General features: G+C 43.7%; 1 protein-coding gene across 2 annotated transcripts in view; it reads right to left on the reverse strand.

The window, feature by feature from the left end:
• RCAN2 (regulator of calcineurin 2) overlaps positions 1–21,076 on the reverse strand; it is a gene marked incomplete at its 5' end in the record, with an annotated part of 223,896 nt that overhangs the window by 71,433 nt on the left and 131,387 nt on the right. Inside the window, one exon of one of the 2 annotated variants that reach the window (XM_079712832.1) lies at positions 19,786–19,872. The exons of the other annotated variant lie outside the window; for it this stretch is intronic. Coding sequence (XP_079568958.1) covers positions 19,786–19,872 — 87 coding nt within the window. Of the gene's footprint in view, positions 1–19,785; positions 19,873–21,076 lie in introns of those variants that run through there. 2 annotated transcript variants of the gene reach the window in all.

Below are 21,076 nucleotides of genomic sequence, written 5' to 3' on the forward strand. Positions count from 1 at the left end.
GCATAGCAGCCACACCGATGCTTCTAGACCAAGGGTTATCCCCGACACCCTCAAGGATCCTATCACCCCAGAGAACTACACTTTATAACTCTTCCGAATGAATGGACATGTTTCAGAGTTACCGTCCTAGCACCGTAAGCAATTTTAAAGGCTGTGAAGCAGTGTAGAAAAGGGCAGGGGAGAGTTAAGGAGAGATGAGGATGTTGATGGCCAGGGTGATATTTACACAGCATTCTGAAAGCCAGTTTGGTTTATTCACAGAGCCTGCTGGCATCCCATTTTATTTCTGGATGCTCACATTTATCACACTCTGATTGATAGGACGGTCTTCTCACCAGGGTCTGAGCTCCATTTTGGAATTCTCAGGCTTCCACACAGCGCCTTGCTCATTGCAGGAATGCAGTTAAGTGTTTCTGGAAGGCTTCTGTGGTCTTCTTTTCGGTAAGAGGACTATTGAACATTGACATTTTCCTGGCCGCCCTATTGAAGATTCCACCTCCTTCCCCCACTCATAATCCCCCTTGTCCTGGCCTGCTGTTTCTTTTCCTCTCTAGCACATATCACTCCTAACATACTCTGCAACTCATTTACTTATCATAGTCCTTATCTTCTCTCGCCTCCCACTAGAATGTTCCATGGTGGGCATTTCTGACTGTTTTGTTCCCTGACGTCTCCTCTCTAGACCAGGACCTGGCATATAACGGACACTCAGTAAATACGAATTGAATAAAGAACTTCTATCCCCCAGTGGCAAGTTCTGGTTCTTAACCACACTCAAAGCTAGTTTGTGCCTCTCCTTGTGGCTCCAAAGCTCCATTATGAAAAATAGTATTTTTAATTCACGAATTAACTATTTATTGAGCACCAACTGTATGCCAGGCACTGGGCTGGGTGCTGGGAGACAAACATGAAAAAGAAGACCCCTGCCTTCAAAGAGCTTAGGAGATGTCTGTCTGCAAGTGTAGGCTACAGGAATACAAAGCAGGAAGGACAGTGACAGACAAACACAGGGTGACAAGGAAGCACAGAGGAGGGGCATGTGGGCCTCAGGGAACAGCTAAGGCTCTGGTAGAAATCCAAGCCCAGGTGAGCTGAGGCTTCAAGGCTGAGTGGGCATTAGCTAGAGAGTGTGTGTGAGGATAAGGGTGATGGAGGCAAGGGGGTCAAGGTGATTGTCGAGAACAACAAACCTCGAAGGTCAAAGGTCCATGTTCAAAAGGAGGTGGAATGCTTTCTTGCTGTATCGTTCCTTCGGCATATATTTATTGTGCTCTTATCCTGTGCCAAGCTGCGGATGCAGCAGTAAACAAAATACAATATTTTTGCCCTCATGGAGCTTACATTCTAGTGAGAGGAGACAGATACTAAACAAAAATAAATAAGTGAATTATATCATACATTATAAAATAAGTGCTATGGACAAAAACAGAGCACAAAAGGGGAATGAGGAGAGGTGGGGAAATGCATTGCAATGCTTAGGGTTTGAATATATCCACCTGCCTTTGGACCATCCCGTAACATCCTCTTAGAAATCTTCCTGAAGATGGTGGTGGCCAGGCTATGGCTTTAGAGGCTTTTATTGAAACAAGCAGGAGGAAGGAAAGAAGCCTTCATGCATGACAGTAATGATTACAGTGATTACACTTTCTATTAAATCTTGTGAAAGCCCTAAAGTAATTATGCAACAAATAAACAAGTGAAAGGATACTCAGGAATAGCCCTCAGACAAAGATGCTGAGAGGAGGCCCAGGGCAGTGATGAGAAGCACAGGCTCCGAGCCAGGCAGCCTGGGTTTGATCCCAGCACTGCCACTTGAGCGGTTCCTTCATCTGCAAAGCCTCCCTCTCGGCAACTGTGAAAGAGGGACGGTGATAACAGTACTGACTTACGTGGGAGTGTGAAGATTCAATGAGATGATATGGGACACACGCTTAAGTACAGGGGTAAACGCTCAATAATGTTCAACATTATGAGTATGCCAAATATGGCTCCATTAATGGCTCTGGAGATCATGAACTCTTATCTCAGACAATTGGCCCAAGTTAAAGAGAGGAATGTGAGAAGTTTGAATGGAGGGAGAGGTAAGGCAAATGTGGGGGGCGGGGGTGGGCTAAGGGTGCTTTCTTGGCATAGTCCAGGGTGGGATGAGACCAAGGGTCTAAGTGCAGAATGGCTGGATAAGGAGGGGAGGAAAGTGAAGAGCAGCTGGTGATGGAAAGACGGTGTAAGTCGGGCAGAACTTCAGGATGGGAGGGGGCACTTGTGACCATGTCATATAAAGGATAAGCCGGGGCTTCCCTGCTGGCGCGGTGGTTGAGAGTCTGCCTGCCGATGCAGGGGACGCGGGTTCGTGCCCCAGTCCGGGAAGATCCCACATGCCGCGGAGCGGCTGGGCCCGTGAGCCATGGCCGCTGGGCCTGCGCGTCCAGAGCCTGTGCTCCGCAATGGGAAAGGCCACAACAGTGAGAAGCCTGCGTACCGAAAAAAAAAAAAAAAAAAGGATAAGCCGGAGAAACTGCAAATTTAATCTGAAGAGGAATATCCGGCAGTGGGGAGCATGAGCTGATAACTGTCTTCAAAGAACAAGAGCGATTTTCTGGCAAAGAAACAGCAGACTTGCTCTGTTTGCTCACAGAGCACACGACTACTAGGACAAATGGGTTGAAATGACAGGGTTTCAGTAAAAAAAAAAAAGAATAATCATGAAAACAGTCACAGTAAGGAGTAAGGGCTCCACTCCTGGAGGGGTTCAAGGAGAGGCTGGGATACTGGAGGGGAGATGGCTACAGCAAGTAGGGGGTCCTTAGTTGTCCCTCGAGTCCTTTCCACCCTGAAACCCTGACTTTAAGCCTCAACTAAGAAGGCAAAAATAAGAAGCAGCTCAGGAGGAATCCAAGCTGGGAAATAATTGGAATAAAGTCAAAGCTGATCAATAGGAAAGAGATGGGGGTAAGCCTGCTGATATGGAGAAGTTTGCAGAAATGAAGTCAGGAGGGGGTGGTAATAGAGTCCATGAAGACCATCCAAAATGCTGTGTTGCTTAATCCCCACCATAATCCAGCGTTACCCTCATGGCTCCCTTCATCACGAGCAAAGGGAGGACTAGAAAGCCCAAATCTTGCCCACACACTGTGCTAGCTAGCAAGGGCAGACCTGTAACTGGAGCCCAGTTTTCTGACTTACAGTCCAGCATTCTTTCTAGTTCAGTCTACAGAATTTCCATGTAGGATTAAGAAAGAGGGATAAAAAATGGAGACGTGGGTTTTAAAGAATGATAACAACCTCCTTACTGATTTCCCTGTCCTCTCCCTTCCCTTGTTTTCTCCTTTCTCCTCTCTAGGCTGGATGCCTGAGGCACTGTGATCTTCCTAAATGATGGCTCTTAACACTCTGATGATCCCTATGGTTCATGAAATTAGTTGCAATGCTTTGGTTGGTCCTCAAGGGCATCCACAGCAGGACTATTCTCACTCCTCACTTTACAGCATTGTCCTCCACTACTCCCTGCCTAGACGTGGAGTAGGCAAGTGTAGGGCAATAGAGAGTGGTGGGGATTGGAGAATGCTTGTTCTGTTGAAAAGGGCAACCTCTTGAGCCATTTGTAGCTGGTGGGAAGGGTGACTCAGTGATGCCAGCTCTGCCAATCTTTTAAGAGAAGCAGGGATATAGATTTTAAATATAAAACCTCCCCAAATTTTAAAGGCTAGCAAAGAATTCAATTTAACAAAACAATGCTGTACAGGCCAAATAAAATCCATCTGTGGATCTGGCTCACAGGTGGTCATTTTGCAACTTCTGATCTAAAAAAGTTACTTTTAGATGAAGCTAGTCCTGAGGTGCCCAGTGTGAAGGGAATCATTCTTCCTGGAAGCCCCATGTTACTAAATTTGCACCTTTCTCCTGGCACTTATACTAGTCAGTCCTGCTAGACTGTAGGACTTTGAGTTTTCTACTCTTTGGAGATTACACGGTGCTCCATTCAGATTAGGTACTTGAAATAGCCTTGAACTTGGATTGAATAGAAAGACTTGAAAAGATTTGCTTCTGCTTATGTGGAAAGTCAATAAAAGGGGCTGATGAGTAAAGATTGTTCCAGATTCCAAGCCCCGGTAATGATGATAATTGCCTGGAATAACTGTGTAGGTGGATCAAGCAGAAGGTTCAAGGGAAAGTTGAGGCATTCAGGGTTGATTATATTGTGCTCATTCAGAATTCAAGAGCTTAAAGTACTTTTTGAGTTTATTTCTCATTCATGCACAAGAAAGAATCTGAAGCCGGAACGTCATCAGGAAGTCATTATAAAATTTTTGTGCTCAGAGCTTCTATTCTATAACACAAATGAGAAGGAGGATTGAATGGGGGCACATACTGTCCTGGTCCAACACACTTTGTTTTCCAATATTTGTAAAAAAGAATAAAGACTGATTCACGGTTCCTCCAAAGAAATCTCTTAGTTGACCTAACACATGATCTCTGCCTGCTTCTCTCTCCTCAGTACTGGCAAATAACTGGCTGTTCTGAACATTTTTTTGATTTTTGCCACAGTGTTGAACCAAAGGAAGCAATCGATATCATTAATATTAGTGACATGGGAGAATTTGACCCGAGTTATTATATATATTTTTTGCAGCCTTGAAAGACTTGATGGATTTTAATTTTATTTTTTCACTACAATGGATGATGCCTTATGCAGGAATGTTACTCAGAAAATTGTGTGGATTTCAGAAAAATGACATATAATTCTATGGATGGAGCTAATAACGTTATCTTCAATATCGCAGAACCACTGCGCTTTTAACAGAGCTAAATCTCACTATTGGACTCGGTTGAATTTAAGGTATTTTCATCATCGATGTTTAGGGATGAAAGAGACAAGAAAAATAATAGCCGCTTATTGAGTGCCTTCATTCTTTACATTCTTACTCTACTCTGTAGAGCAGCATTTTTATACCCATTTTACAGATCAGAAGACCATGACTCAGAGATAAAGAAAACTTCCCACAGCTGCAAAACAAGTAACTGTCAGGGTTAGGGCTCCAGCCCAGACTGGTTTGAATCCAAAACCCATTCCCTCTGCATGGCACCCACTGCTCATCTAAGCATTTTTCATTCCAATGGTCTATGAGAGAAGTTAAATTTCTTGAGTGGCCTGAAGACCTGCACCTTGGGCTTCTGACTCTTGGTTCAGCCCTCCTTCAGTCTCCCCGAAGCCATGGCTGCATCATGGGCTCTGTTGCATCCATGAAGGGCAGAGGTAGGCTGAAGATGTCTTAGTACCCAGTGGGGTAGAAACTTGCTAGCCTATTCAGCATAATACCAGCCCTGGCCACTGACTGCAAAGGATCTGAATGATACTCTGGATCTGATTAGGGATGGCCTTGCCATCTGTCAATACAGACCTATCTTCAAACAGACAGAACTACCCAAGAGGACAGCAGCCGTACATAAAGCAGGGAAGTGTGTGAGATGCTCAGTCAGCATGGAAGAACGGCAAGTGCCAAGTCATGGAGACGGGATGGGAGAGGCAGCCTGCTGGGGCTCTAATCTCACCAGCTGACCTGGAAGGGAGTAGCCAGGTTGGAGAGAGAGAGCCTACTAGTACCTGCCACGCCTTTCAAACCCCAGTCAAAGATTACCTGTCTCATGAAATTCGACAAACTTCCTCTAGACTGTGTGTTTTGAGGATTCATGAACTCCTTCTGGGTTGTCATTTAACATAGGTGAATTCTGCAACTTGAGTTCTCAAGTCATTTCTTTAAAGGGTCCATGTGTCACTAGCACTAGACATTGTGGGTCCCTCCATAGCCACCTTTCTCCCCTTCTTTTTATAATAGAATCCTGATTTTACCTGGGCACGGGGCCACCAGGAACAAGGTGCTATCCTCAGCCTCTCTTGTATCCAGATATGCCTGTGCACCCAGGTTTGGTCCGGCTGAATCTGAGAGGAAGTGATAGGTGCAGCTTTTGGAGTCTGTCCTGACAGGCAGAGAAGGCTCCCCGTTCCTCTTCCTTCCTCCATCCTGTCGCCTAAAACAAGACCAGCAACAAACGCAGGCCCCAGTAATGCATCCCCTCATCTAACTTTTATTCAGCATCTATTATATATAGACTACTATACTGGGACAAGACCACTGGCATGATGGCAACAGTTAACTAACAAGAGATGGCATCAAACTTTTCTTTCCCTCTCTCTCTCTCTTTTTTTTTGGCTGGGCCACAAGGCTTGTGAGATCTTAGTTCCCTGACCAGGGATGGAACCCGGGCCCTCGGCAGTGAAAGTGCCGAGCCCTGACCACTGGACCACCAGGGAATTCCTAAACTTTTCTTGCTGTTTCATTTGTGTATGCTACACTGGGGGAATCTTAGCCGCTAGGAACATATTTTAGCAAAATATTGCAGGTTTGTTTCTTTTTTTCCCCCTGTATGTGTATTTGCTCTCAGGAGGAACCCAGAATATTCTAGGTCCAGCATTCAACATCACTGAATTTCTATTTCCCAGTTATTAGAAATTTGAAGAAGCAATATAGGGCAGACTTATTGGATAAAAGACATTTGCCTGTTATTCTAAGTCAGCCTCCCTTGCCCACAGACCAAGTGATTCCCCAGGGCAGGGACCAGGGTTTGGATTCCTGGACTTTCGACTCCTGGCCCTAGAAAACAATCAGTATACGCCTGCTGGATTGAATGCATCCCTGAATATCCTGGGTGTAGCACTAACGTATATGCCCTTCCCCTTCAAACTCGTCAAAGGGCAACCTAATGACTTCCGCAAGCAGTTGTTTTCCTGTTTTGACCTCTTTCCTCTTTAAAAACGCAAGACAGGGAATAACAAAAGATTATGAGCGTAATTCACGGATGCTCAGACTCTGCAGATTCCCTTTCTGCCTGGTGGCAGCTCTTCCCCCATGCCAGCCTCTTTGCAGCATCAGCCTTGGTGCAGCCACAGTCCTACTACCACCAGAGAGGACCCTGTGTCACACCAGGTGGACAGTCACTCCCCTGTTTAAGATGTTTCCCATGGCCCATCTGATTGGACTTGAGCATAACATCCAAATTCCTTCACAAAGTGGGCCCAGCCTCCGTACAATCCAGCACCCACCCAGGGCTCTACTTCCTAGGAGTCACCACTCTCCTGGCATTTCTGCTGTGGTGCAGGTTCCTCTCTCTCCCAGGGAGCCCGTCTCTGATTTCCATCTTTCGTTCACCTGTCGAACACCAACTTAACCTTTAAAGCAGTAACTCAAGAGTTACTTCCTTGGGGAAACCTTTCCTCTTCATTCCAGACCTCCCTCCCAGAGGTTTCCACAGTGTACTGGGCTTATTCAAACCATGGCCTTTTCTAAACTCTATGTATCTATTTATTACCTTCACTCCTCCATCAGCTATGAGCTCCTCGAGGGCAGGAGGCATGCTTCCATCCCAAGTACTGAAGCAGCGCCTACAACCTACCAAGTGCTCTGCCATGTTTGTTAAATGTAGAATGAATGGATGAGATGCCCCACTCATGCTAAATGCAGGCATCAGCAATGCTTTATTGATCATTTACATCTCAATAGCCCTTAACCTTTTTTTAACATATGAGGAAAGTCATAAATAAGACATAGCATGAATTCAGGTCTTTCTGCCTCCAAAGAACAAGACACTATACCATTGTCCCAAGTTGTACCAAGTTGTTTCTTGGTTTCACCTCCAAGAATTATAGAATAAGAATGTGAAGTAACTATATGTGGAATCTAAACTAGGACACAGGGCCTCCCTGGTGGCGCAGTGGTTGAGAGTCCGCCTGCCGATGCAGGGGATACGGGTTCGTGCCCCGGTCCGGGAGGATCCCATATGCCGCGGAGCGGCTGGGCCCGTGAGCCATGGCTGCTGAGCCTGCGCATCCGGAGCCTGTGCTCCGCTACGGGAGAGGCCACAACAGTGAGAGGCCCGCGTACCGCAAAAAAAATAAATAAAAAAAAATAAAATAGGACGCAAATGAACATATCTACGAAACAGAAACAGACTCATAGACATACAGAATAGACCTCTGTTTGCCAAGGAGGAGGGGGTTTGGAGGAGGTTACGATTGGGAGTTTGGGATTAGTAGATACAAACTATTATATATATTAAATATAGAATGGATAACAAGGTTCTACTGTATAGCAACTATATTCAATGTCCTGTGATAAGCCATAATGGAAAAGAATATGAAAAAGAATGTATATATATGTATAACTGAATCGCTTTGCTGTACAGCAGAAATTAACACATTATAAATCAGCTACACTGCAATAAAATAAATTAAAAAAAAGAATATGAAGTAACAAGGAGCAAACTTGAATCTCTCTATTGATAGGGTTTGGAGAACAGTTCTAACCTGAATTTCTCATTGAGAGAATAATACTTCCCACCTATAACAGAGGGGTGGCATGAGGACGCACTCACTGAAAGAGGGTTCAAGTCTTCTGAGACCTTCATAAACATCAATTGTGGTTAATCAGATGCTAAGTGTTATTTAAATATAGAATATTATTTTGCTGAGCACTACGATGTATGGAACAATTCCCTACAGAGAAAGAATATAAAATAGATCATCTACTATCCCTCTCATTAATAATTCAGGTCTACTGCTTATTCATCCAGGCAATGAATAGTAGGGCTTTAGCTTAGTTTTTATTTTGTTTTGTTTTAAGTATCACAGAATGATTTGCTAGTTATGATACAGGTTAATAAGCAGTCATAGGTAGGTGTGCATGGCAGAAGGCCTATTAAGCAAAAGAGAAATTGAGCTTAGCCTGGATAATTAATCTAATTTCCACCTATCACCACAGTTTTAAAGTAGATATGGGAGGTGAAGGTCAATATTGAAAGTATTGCAATTATGGTTTAGCATAACTGTGGTGAAACTAGTCAACAACTCCATTTAAAATTCCTGCTCAGAGAGAGGTGCTTAAATATGTCTTGAAGAAATGGGTTCTGAGTTCAACTTCTCTTTTCCTTAATGGGCATCGTGCCTTAAAGCCTCTGTATTCTGCCATATAACCTGTTCTCTGAATGCTTATTAAAACTGGCCTTGGGGGCTTCCCTGGTGGCGCAGTGGTTGGGAGTCTGCCTGCCGATGCAGGGGTTCGTGCCCCGGTCAGGGAAGATCCCACATGCCGCGGCGCGGCTGGGCCCGTGAGCCGTGGCCACTGAGCCTACGCGTCCGGAGCCTGTGCTCCGCAATGGGAGAGGCCACAATAGTGAGAGGCCCGCGTACCGCAAAAACAAACAAACAAAAAACCAAAAAAAACAAACTGGCGTTGGGTCTGGACGTCAAGACCAACTGTTTGGGTCTGTGGTTCCTCACTCCCCTGCTGAACCAGTTGCTTCCCTCTCTGATCCTGTGACCTCAGAGTATCACTGAGGTAGGGCACTGCTTCCTCTGTGCAAAGATGAGTTGAAAACCACAGGCAAGTGTCTGATAAAATAGGAGCAGTGCCCCTATTATAGGTGAGGTGCCTTGAGAAGAAAACTCAAAACTCTATATGAGAAGTTTACTAATACTGATGATAATGATGATGATGATGGATGATGATAAAGGTTAACATTACCGGTGTGTGTTCTGCCTGCCAAGCGATCAGGTACGCACTATTATTTTCTTCCTTTTGTAATTGAGGAAACTGAGGCACAGAGAGGGAAGGCTCCTTGCTCAAGGTCACACAGTAAGTGGCCAAGTGGCCAAATAGAGAATTCTAACCAGGATGTCTGACTTGGAGGCTGGACTTGCTTCCTTCTCACGTGCCCTAAGTCAGCAAAGGAGGCCTCTTTGGAGGTCAAAACGGCATTGTTTTTTTTGGGAAAAATGGAACTGAGTGGAATAAAGGCCACCACTGCATAATGACAGAGCACAGAGTCTTGCGTCCAACAAGACTGTTACCCTCTGTATCTCTGGAACCTAGTGTGAGGCCTTGAGTATGGAAGGCACTCAATATATATTTGATGAATGAATGAATGAACGAATGAATAAAAGCACTTTTGTCCAGTGCCTGACAAATAGTAAGTGCTCAATACACTGTTGCTATTATTAAGTTTGCTCATTGCTTACGTATCCTGTTCCAGGAAAGGTGGCCTGAGAGGTTTTCTTAGTCAATACCTAAAGGTACAGTGAAGTCACAGAAGATGAAATCAACTCTCTTAGATGTACTATCGATACACAGGCTATAATAATAAACCAAGACATCTTGCGCAGTGTTGTGAACAAATCCCAGTCCAAGCTTCCCCTGAGGAACTGTGTGGTCTTGTTCAACCTTGGAGATCTCCAGAGAGAAAGCTGAGTTTTGTATAATTTGGAAAGCCCTGTCCAAAAGTAAAATATTATTATTGCAATTAAAACTTTCAACACTGCTGTTCTACAATTCTTCAGAGATCACCCTTCACCCAGTCCTGGAAAATGTTCTCCGACATGCAGAAAGAGGTGGCGGAACTGCCATACCAGTTATTATCCGCCTCTTGGTGAGCTCCTGGGTTTTCCAGCACTTTTTTTTCTCCCCAGCTAGATGGCATTATTAGGTGTTGAAACAAATTTTCAGATGAAATCCAAAACAGATGCTATGCCCAGAACTGCCATCATGTTAGATTTACTGAGAAAAGTAAAATGATCTCCACTACTGATTTATGTAAAAGTAGTACTCCCTAATCTGAGAAGTAATATAAGACAAAAACAGTGTTTTGAACACTAGAGGAAATACTACATATGAGTTCGATGTCTTATCCTCTGAGATATATATCTTTTCTTTCCCCCCCAATAATCGATTAATGGCTTGTTAATCCTTAGGGATATTTCGGTAGGGGGAAGAGTGAAGCAGACCACAGTTCGAGTCCCAGTTCTGCCAATTAATAGCTGTGTGATCTTGTGCAAAAATGTAATGTCTCTGATCAGGAACCTGTTTAAAACAGGGCAGAAAAATAGATGCCCCGGGCTATTATGGGGATGACAAGGAGTACCCTGATGTGTGTCATGTACTCAGAAGTATTTAGTGAAGAAGAAGGGTTGTTACAATTTTTAAAATTGTCCATCTTGATAACATAAAATATCGATCCATGAAAATGACTATCTCTGGGGGGTTACATTTGCCATCATGTGAGATGGTTTAATGCTCAACTTAGTAAATGTGCCCCCCCCAATCAAATCTTTGGGGCACAGCATAAACACTGCTTGCATATTCCTTTAGACCCATCAGAGATGCAGGAAATAAATCTTACAACTAAGTAGCAAACAATCTGATTGTTGGGACAAGTAGAATATTAGTGAAGATGTTATTTGGGTGAAGGTGGGGCGGGGAATGAAAGCTGGTCTGAAGTCCAATATAACAAAGAAGGATACATTTGTTAAAGTTATCTTTCTGGAAGCTGAAGGGTCAAGATCATTTTGAAAACCTTTTAAAAAAATTTCATAGTTCAGAACTGGTATATTAAATTCTGGAGAGTAATTGTGCTACTGGACTGTAAGGATGTAAACATTTCCTTGGCATGTAACAATAAAAAGAAAAGACCATGAATTTCTTCGTGTCCCCCTGCCACCTCCACCCCAACCTGGAGAAACTGTTTAGCAATTGTTTAGACCTCTGTTCAACTTTTTGCCAGGAGCCTTCTCTGGGCTCTTCATCTCTTGACATGGTTAAGAGCCCACAGTTTCCAATAGCTGGTTAGATAGGGCTGGAGCAGAACAGAAAGAAACCTTCCAGGGTTACGGAAGAAAAAATATATTTATATATAGTATATACATACAATACATTTTCACATGTGTGTATGTCCCTGTGTATATTTTTTCCCCTGGATACCTTTATCCCAAAGAGGAATACAAAGGCACATCCAGTGAGTATTTTCTACGGAAGGTCTAAGTTGGTGGATATTTTATTCTCAAACAGTTTTAAGATAAATGATCCATTGTAGATAGAGTGAAGAGTTCACAACTCCTTTTTACCTGCTTGAAGACCTCATTAAATAATCTCTCAATGTTCTTTTGACTAATCTTTTGGAATCAGCTTAGATTTAGAGCTTGGAAGAGATACATTCCCCTTATGTAAAGATACTGTCGCCTTACTTTAAGAAATTCTAGGCCAGGAATGGGCTGGAAGGTTGATGACCTCCCTGGAAAGCTGGGTTCTTCACCACAAAGCTGTGATGCCATTTAAGCTTACAACCTAAATATACCCAGTGATAATAAATGTTTCAGGTATGATTTTCTTTTCTATTTGTCAATTTTAAGCTTCATCAGAAAGTACTAAAACAGGCTATTATAAATTACTGATAGTTGTACTCAGAATCACTAAGGATGCAAATGGTACTCTCTGAGTTTTACATTAAAATCGGTTTCTTTAGGAGAACGATGTTAACGAAGATACTGTTTTGTTGTTACTGTTTTGAATAAATCTGACATTCAGGTAAGAGGTAGCAACTTTCAATGTTTGAATTACTTTCCAACAGTTAAAAGACTCTAAACAGAGAAGCAACTTTTCAGTGGGCTTTCCTGCTTTACAATGTCATTAGTTGAATACTGTACCTTGTCTTTCCCTAATGTGACAGGTGGCTGAGAAATCTGCCTATTAACCTTCTCAGGGAGCATCTGTCACTTGCATAAAATCCCTTCTTCCCAATCTGTGAAAGGTGTTTGCTACTTTCTTCAGAGGCAAGATAATATTCAACAGTGCACTTTAAGAATGTTAAGTTTCTTAAAGTATTTTTTAGGGTTAATGTCTAACATTCAGTTTTGTATTAATTCATTTGTTTCCAAAATGGCCTCAATTCTAGTCCATTTCATTAGCAGAGGAAGAACATGCTTTTGTTGTGCTGGAGGATTAGAATCTGGTATGGGCAGGCCACCCCATTCCCCTCCCCCATCCTCCCCACACACTCCCCCTCCCCCATCCTCCCCACACACTCCCCCTCCCCCATCCTCCCCACACACTCCCCCTCCCCCATCCTCCCCACACACTCCCCCTCCCCCATCCTCCCCACACACTCCCCCTCCCCCATCCTCCCCACACACTCTCTTTTGGTTTTCAGAAACTAAAAGTGGTCTGGAGACATGTAACAAATATTTAAAATTCCAGTCATTGAACAGAGAATAAGAGTTTCTGTTAACTTAACATTTTGGTTCCTAAAAGTTGCCACGAATAGCTCCAGAGGGTTTCAGTGTTTGAGAATGAAATCATACACAACTCAAATTCTTATAAGTTACTGAGTGAACACAAGGGTTTCTGAAGATTCTGAAAGACCTTTCGAGTTCTACAGAACCAAAAAGTCACGATTGCAGCCAGATCCTCTGCCCAGCACTGCATTTGCAAAAAGCATAAGAAATAGGCATGAAGCTTGGCAAGCTCTCCTAACAAATACCCACAAGTTTCTCTTCCAAATCAATCCCGATACCCAATACCCACATCTTCATTTGTGTCATCTGTCTCTCCCCAAAGCAGAAGGCAAAGCATATCACACCAACTCTGCTCCATCCTTCTCCTCCTACGAATCCAGCCGAACAAAACAAGTCGTGAAATTTCCAGTGGTTCAAATGCCAAAGAGATTTCTTTGTACTAAATGGCCAAGATGTGCTGGGTTTTTTTTTTTTTTTTTCAGAACTCACGCAACAGCATGACACAGACTATGAGTCAGTCACATCACACTTTTGTGTGAAAAAGGAAAACAAAATACACAAAGCATTGGCATTTTTCTCAGCATAATCACCACGCATCCAGAAAGGTTAAGAGACTTGCCCAAGATTGCATGGATTAGGAGGATACTGGGAAATTCTCAAAAGCAGAGGAGAGAAAGTAGGACTTATGAGTCACCTTGAAAAGGCCCTAGACTTTTAGAAGGGAAAGAAAAGTCCTACAGTGATCCTAAGATTTCAAGTGTATGAAAAATTATCATGCTGAGAACAAATTTCTGCTTATATTTCCCTTTCCTCCAAGAGAACCACCAGGCTTAAAACATAACATGAAGGAATTAGATTAAGCACAATTTCTAAAAAGGAGCAGCGTTAAAAAAATAAAAATTATGGCATAAGATCTTGACAGCCTCAGTAGGTCTCTGAATGAACGAATGATGGAAATAGGTTAAATCAGGGGTCCCCAACCCCCAGGCCATGGACCAGTACCAGTCCGTGGCTTGTTAGGAACCAGGCTGTACAGCAGGGGGTGAGCGGTGGGTGAGCAAGCGAAGCCTCATCTGTATTTACAGCCGCTCCCCATCTCTCGTGTTACCGCCTGAGCTCCGCCTCCTCTCAGATCAGCAGTGGCATTAGAGTCTCATAGGGGCACAAACCGTACTGTGAAATGCGCATGTGAGGGATCTAGGTTGTGCGCTCCTTATGAGAATCTAATGCCTGATGATCTGACGTGGAGTTGAGGCCATGATGCCAGTGCTGGGGAGTGGCTGCAAATACAGATTATCATTAGCAGAGAGGTTTGACTGCACAGAGACCATAATAAATCAACTGCTTGCAGACTCATATCAAAACCCTATCAGTGAGTGGCACGTGAAAACAAGCTCAGGGCTCCCACTGATTCTGCATTATGGTGAGCTGTATAATTATTTCATTATATATGACAATGTAATAATAATAGAAATAAAGTGCACAATAAATGTAATGCACTTGAATCATCTGAAACCATCCCCCAGCCCCCATCTGTGGAAAAACTGTCTTCCATGAAACCTGCCCCTGGTGCCAAAAAGGTTGGGGACCACTGGGTTAAATGGTGGGGTTGAGAAAGAACACATCAGATAAGATGGCCTCTCTTTGCCTCTACTGTTCCCTCTACTGGAATGCTTTTCCCTCAGATCCATATGTGGTCCTTTCACTCACTTCAGATCCCTGAATGACACTGGAACAGTGATGTTTCAAAAACTGTCACCTCGCCAGAAATGCTTCTACTGGCCATCCATTCAAAAGTGGCCAACGGAATTTCTGGAGAGAGACAAATACAGAGGAACGCCATTTGCCTGATTTCCTCCTCTTTCAGGGACTATTGATCTGGCAGTCTTGGCAACATTTAGGAAATAGGAGCCTAAAGGGCCCCCAATGCAACCTCTCCTCCAGCAATTCACCCCCTCCCTCTGCTTCATCTTTCTTCAAAACCCTTATCGCTGCCTGAAATTACAGTATACGTTTATTTGTTTACTAGTTCATTGTCCGCCTCCTGTGTTAAAACATGCACTCCGTGAGGGCAGGGATGTCTGTCTTCTCTCTCTCCCAGTGCTTAGAGCATCATCTGGTTAGGAGTTAAGAGCACCGCACAAATGTTCTTATTTTTGTTTTTTTAATGAAGTATAGCTTATTTACAGTGTTGTGTCAATCTCTGCTGTACAGCAAAGTGACTCAGTTATATATATATATGAATGTAATAGTTTGCATCTAAATCTCCAGCTCCCAGGGTCTTTGACATTTCTGATCTTCTTATAAGACTTGCCATGTTTCCTGCCTGTCCTGAGGAGTAGAAAGAAGCTTTATGAGCTTCCTGTCTCCTGTCTGGATGACCATGGAGACAGGACTGGATCCTTGGGATGTGAATCTGGAGCTCTCCAGCCCAGAGAGGAGGCATCCACCCTTTTTCTGTGTGGGGAGCTCCCACTGCAGAGAAGCGGCAGCCCCGGGCTCAGATGTGCTCGGGAGAAGGGGTGACATTCTGCTATAGGCTGCAGCCAGCAGTGGACGAGGGTGTTTACCACCAGCTCAGAACTAGGTGGAGGGATGGCAGGGGTGGTGAACTGGGCCAAGAGTGTTGGGTGAGCCTCGACATTTCTGATAGCTTAGAGACATTGCTTCTGAAACTGCATCCATCAAGGCTTCATTCAGGGGAATGGATCAAAGTGTTTCAAAAGAGGGTATTCTAGATAATTCTGGACTGACTTCACCTGTACCTACCTGTGTCTAGAAGAGACAAGACGCTGACTTTATATAATCATCTTGCCCAGCTGCACTCAGACCAGCCAAGTTAGAAGTTCTGGACGTGTGGCCTGAGCATCGTCAATATTTTAAAAGCTCTCCAGGGGATACCAATGTGTTATCAGGTTTAAGAACTGGACTAAAGTAAAATACAAATTTTATTACCCATCTTTGGATCCCTTTCATTTCCTCAAGCATCTGGCTCTTGTTGAGGGGTGGGAGAGACTATTTTCAGAACATGAGAAGAACATTGGAGAAAATCAACTCTGCCCCTGTTCACATACACACACGCACACGTGCGCACGTACACAAACTCTACAGTTCACCATGTCATTTTCCTTCTATTAAGGGCTTCGAATTTCTTTATCTTTCTAAGCACCCTTTGCCATCAAACAGACAGCTAAGCTCACAACACTATCAATGGAGTTTCCGGAGAAAGACAAATATGGGGTTGTATTTGCCTGATTTCCTCTTCTATTTGGTATTACTGCTCTAGCAGCTTTGGCAAAATTTAGGAACTTGGAGCCTGAAGGGCCCCCAAGGCAACCAGCTGAGATCCCCCATGGAGGATAAGGTTTTCTAAATTGCTATAAGTCACTAGATTTGCATTTTCTCCACCCCCTTCAAATTAACCACTGTATTTGCTAAGAAAGTCTGCTGGTTGCATAACCCTGGTGTGGTTGCTTCCCAGTGGGGCTCCAGGTAGAAAGCGAGAGTCTGTAAAAAGCAAAAAAGAGCCTGAGATCAAGCAAGCTGGATGCAGGCAGGTGAAACAGACCCCCAACCGGTGCCTTCCTTTTCTCTGACAGGAAATATTGGACTTGGAAGAAAGGAACTCCTGGCTCCACTATGGATCTGAAATAGGTAATTAATGATGTTTACCTTTGGAGAAACTTTGGTGCCAGAATCTGACATCTGAACGTCCCTTCATGACACTAAGCCATGCTCACTTTTGAACGAGGAACATATAGGTTTTCTCAACAGACCTCTCCGGCCTGCCTTAATTTTGCTTGTTAATAATGTCACTGATTTATGTTAAATGATTAAATGTCTGAACGGAAGGGCAGTGTTTTCTAAGTTGCTGGGCTCTGTGTGTGTGGGGGAGTTGGGGGGATGGGAGTGGAAACACTTTCTATGTCCTGGACCGTCATTGTAAAGTCAGCTGGAGGTAGGACATTCCAGTAAACTGGGGAAAGTAACCTACCACCTTTAGAGAACGTCTAAAAAGATGACCATGACGATAATGGTGACAGCTAACATTTATTGAACACGAAATATGTCAGGCACTGTATTAATTTTTTTACATGTATAATTTTCTTTAATCCTCCTACCAAGCCAACAAGGTAGGAACTACTATTATCCCCATGTTACAGATGAGAAAACTAAGGCACAGAATGATTAAGTAACTTGTTTCAAAGAAACAAATCAACTGTAATTTGAAGCTATTTAGCAGGAAGGACATGTAATGCATCTTTCTGGTGGGAGTCTTCCCAGAAAACCCCATACATTTCTGATGAACAGGGTGAGAGGCTTTATAATCTGGCCCTGACTCCCCTCTGTCCCCCACTCCAGTCTCTCACAGAGATCCTACTGCAGTCAAATGCACTGACTCACCTGACTGCAAGATGGAATGCCTTCCTGTCCCCGTGCCCTCCCTCTTCCTGTATCAAAATCTACCCATCTTCAAGTTCAAGTACCACCTGCTCCATGACACCATCCCAACCACTCAAGTACAACCAGCTGTAAGAATTTTGTGTCCCCTGAATTCCACAGAATAGTCTGTCTTTAAGAAATGTTGGGCATGTTTGCAACAACATGGATGGGCCTAAAGATTACCATATTAAGTGAGGTAAGTCAGACAGAGAAAGACAAATACCATATGATATCACATATATGTAGAATCTTAAAAAATGATACAAATGAACTTATTTACAAAGCAGAAATAGATTCACAGACATAGAAAACAAACTTATGGTTACCAAAGGGGAAGGGGGGAGGGAGGGATAAGTTAGGGATTTGGGATGAACAGATATGCACTCCTATATATAAAATATAAATAGCAAGGAACTACTGTATAGCACAGTGAATTATATACAGTATCTTGTAATAAACTATAATGAAAAAGAATCTGAAAAAAGAATATATATACACATATAACTGAATCACTTTGCCGTACACCTGAAACATTGTAAATCAACTATACTTCAATAAAAAATAAGTAAAACAGGAGCAATGATTAAAAGAAGAGAAATATTGGGTAAGTGGTTCTTTGTATGTCTATATGACAAATACCTACGTCATCTAAGCATATTTTAAACTCCTTCCTGTAAGAGCACAATGCCTGGCAGACTGCAGATCCCTAATCAATATTTTCTCACCATCATTTCTTGGACCAAAAAAGTCTAGATTATTTATTTTATGATGTTCACAGGCCCAGCACGTAATTAAAAGGGAACGGTTCAGAAGAGAAGGGAATCGTAAAGTGTTACTTTATGTACGAATCATTCTGTTCCAGCAGGTGCTGGGAGATGGCTCTCTACTCAGTTACCCACATCGGAATTTAAATTGGTTTTGGACTGGAGGGGCTTTGAGGGCTGCTCCCTTCTGGAGTGTACACAGCGTGTACGGCCAGCGGGGCTGTGAGTCGCTACACGCATGTTTCCATTCGTGGACACGACCACAAGCAGCACCAAACCATTACCTTCTAATTTTCAGAACCTCAGCATGACAGGTGTTCGACACTTCACAGCACTGGCCTAAGAATTGGTAAACGCAGGCCACACGTTTAAAATATGCAGAAACAACAAAACAGATTCTTGAATTCATTTCAAAAGGGTGTTCAAAACTGCAATCTTGAATGACAGAGCCGTGTGTTATGCTAGTGGACACATAAATTCCCACCTGGGAAGCCCCAGGGTGTCATCCCCACACCCCAAAATAAAGAATTCTGGGTCTTCCTTTAAGTAAAGACTAAGGGGACGGTGACAAATGATTATGCAGTGCAATTCCCCTTTCCTTCCTCCCATCACACAAGGAGCAACTATCCTCTCTGTCGTGTGTGTGAACTGTTTAAATAAGAAGCTTCTGCTAGTTCTTATTTTCAATATGAGAGAAGAAATCAAAATGCCCATTTCACAAGCATGGCATCTTTTTCAGAACATAAAACCAAAGGGGAAAAGCAAAGAGAATGTATGTCATCAGGAGACAATTACCCATGACAATCAAACAATTGCTGCAGTCAGTGAGGACCAGCGCCCTAGAATACTACGCAAAATTTATTTATGCCTGAACTTTCTTTATGGACAACTGTTCAGGGGAAATGACTTGCTTCTTTTGCCTGACAAAGGAAATTTAGACAGCTGTTCTCCAACTCTGACTTCCAGAGAGCTGGGGATTGAAACTGCCATCTGTAGAATAGCTTTTGTTCAATTTGCAGACCACATCACGGTCTATGTAAGTGACATCCCATCAAGGGGTTAATGTCCCACGATCAGGGTGTCCTGGGTACGATGTTTATCATATGTGCTTTCTTCATTTAATCATTGATCTAAAACCCCTCTCAGCATTAAGGACTGGCAAATTCTTATTGACACAGAGACTATGAAAACATGTCTACTGTGAAAAGGATGACTGGGGATCCCCTAATAGAAAAGACAAGAACAAACAGACAGTGGTTTTTCAAACCTTATCGCATTGAAAATGAATGTGCCCGTCCCTCGTCTAACTTATTCTAATTAATAGAGTCAAGCACTCACCACATGCATTTCTAGCGCAGATCGTGAGCTGAAAACTATGAACCAAAGTCTTGTTCCCTTAAGCTAACAAGGCTCCAAGCAGCTTCAGCAACAGCAACAATGAAACAGAAGATTGCAGGTGCGTACCTTAACCTCCTGATTGGTAAAGACCTCCACATCCACCACGCAGGCAACCAGAGTGGAAACATCACAGTCCATGCTAGGGGCTGGCATTCCCCCTCCGGAATTGACAATAAAGAGCTAGGCAGCCTCTGAGTCGTGCGGGCTGGGAAGAGCCTTCCAGGTGGATGTTTCCGGGCCGGCCGGGCGCTGCCCTGCCCCGGGGATGGCCGAGCTGGGCACCTGAGCCCGCTCCGCTGCACGCACACAGCCCGCCGCGGCTCAGGCAGCAGGGCAGAGTAAGAGCGGCTGGCTCTCTGATGGCAATGACATCACCGCAAAGACTGACACAAGCTGGAGCTATTTTTTTCCCCCCAGCCTTTTATCTCTAGGCAGTGCAGTGGAGCAAATTGAACATGATTATGTGCTAAATCTGAACTCAGACTAAATCAATTCAGGCAGCGTTCGCTAGGAACTGAGTCATAGCTGTTGTTTCAGCCGAGTGCTTATGTTTGCAAAAAGCCAGGGTGGGGAGGGGGGAGAAGCTGACACCAGAGGCTCTCTTTGGGGTGGGGGTGGGAATTATTCTGCTGATGAGCCTCCTGAGGTTAAGGTGTGACCCTTTTCTGCCTCAGAAATGAGCAGGAAGTTGAGGCATTTTGCAAATTGCCTGGCTTCTGTTAACTGCCCTGTGCCGCTCAGAGCGGCCACACATGTTCTGGGCATCCTAATGCATCCCAGGCGGGCACGGGCTACATAGAAATCCATTCTTGGAGTGACTCAAGAGCTGGTCGTCAGTCATGTAGGCAGCCGGCTAAGAGGAGATAATTAGAGGTTTGTGAATTTCTGTTTGAAGCACATATGTGCAGACCAGGAACTCTAACAGCTCGGGATTTCAGGCTGTCTCCAAGGTCATTCAAACCAAAAGCAGGCAGTGGAAAGGAGTTACAGCAAACATCTCATGTGGGGACAGATGGCAGAATCTAGCGGGCAAACGCACTGATGTGGGTCATTATCAGAGCCTCGGGGCTTGATTTCGCCTGAGACTTTGAACATGTCTGATGGCTTTTTCAGTCTCTTTTCCTAAATGTGAACCCCAGAAGGGCAGGGCTGTGGATAATTCATCTTTATATCTTGAGACTTTAGCCGAGTGTCTGGCATGAGAAGGCAATAATTGTTTAATGAATGAACAAACCAAACAGGGGCAGCCTTCTTTTACAGTAGAAGTGAGCAAAGGAAAAAAATCCGAATTGTTTTCATTTTATCATTGGTTACAAAAATACCAGTAGAACTTACATTCTGGCAGGATCTATGCCCA

The sequence above is a fragment of the Hyperoodon ampullatus genome, assembly GCF_949752795.1.
Source record: "Hyperoodon ampullatus genome assembly, chromosome: 10".
NCBI classification, from domain to species: Eukaryota; Metazoa; Chordata; class Mammalia; order Artiodactyla; family Ziphiidae; genus Hyperoodon; species Hyperoodon ampullatus.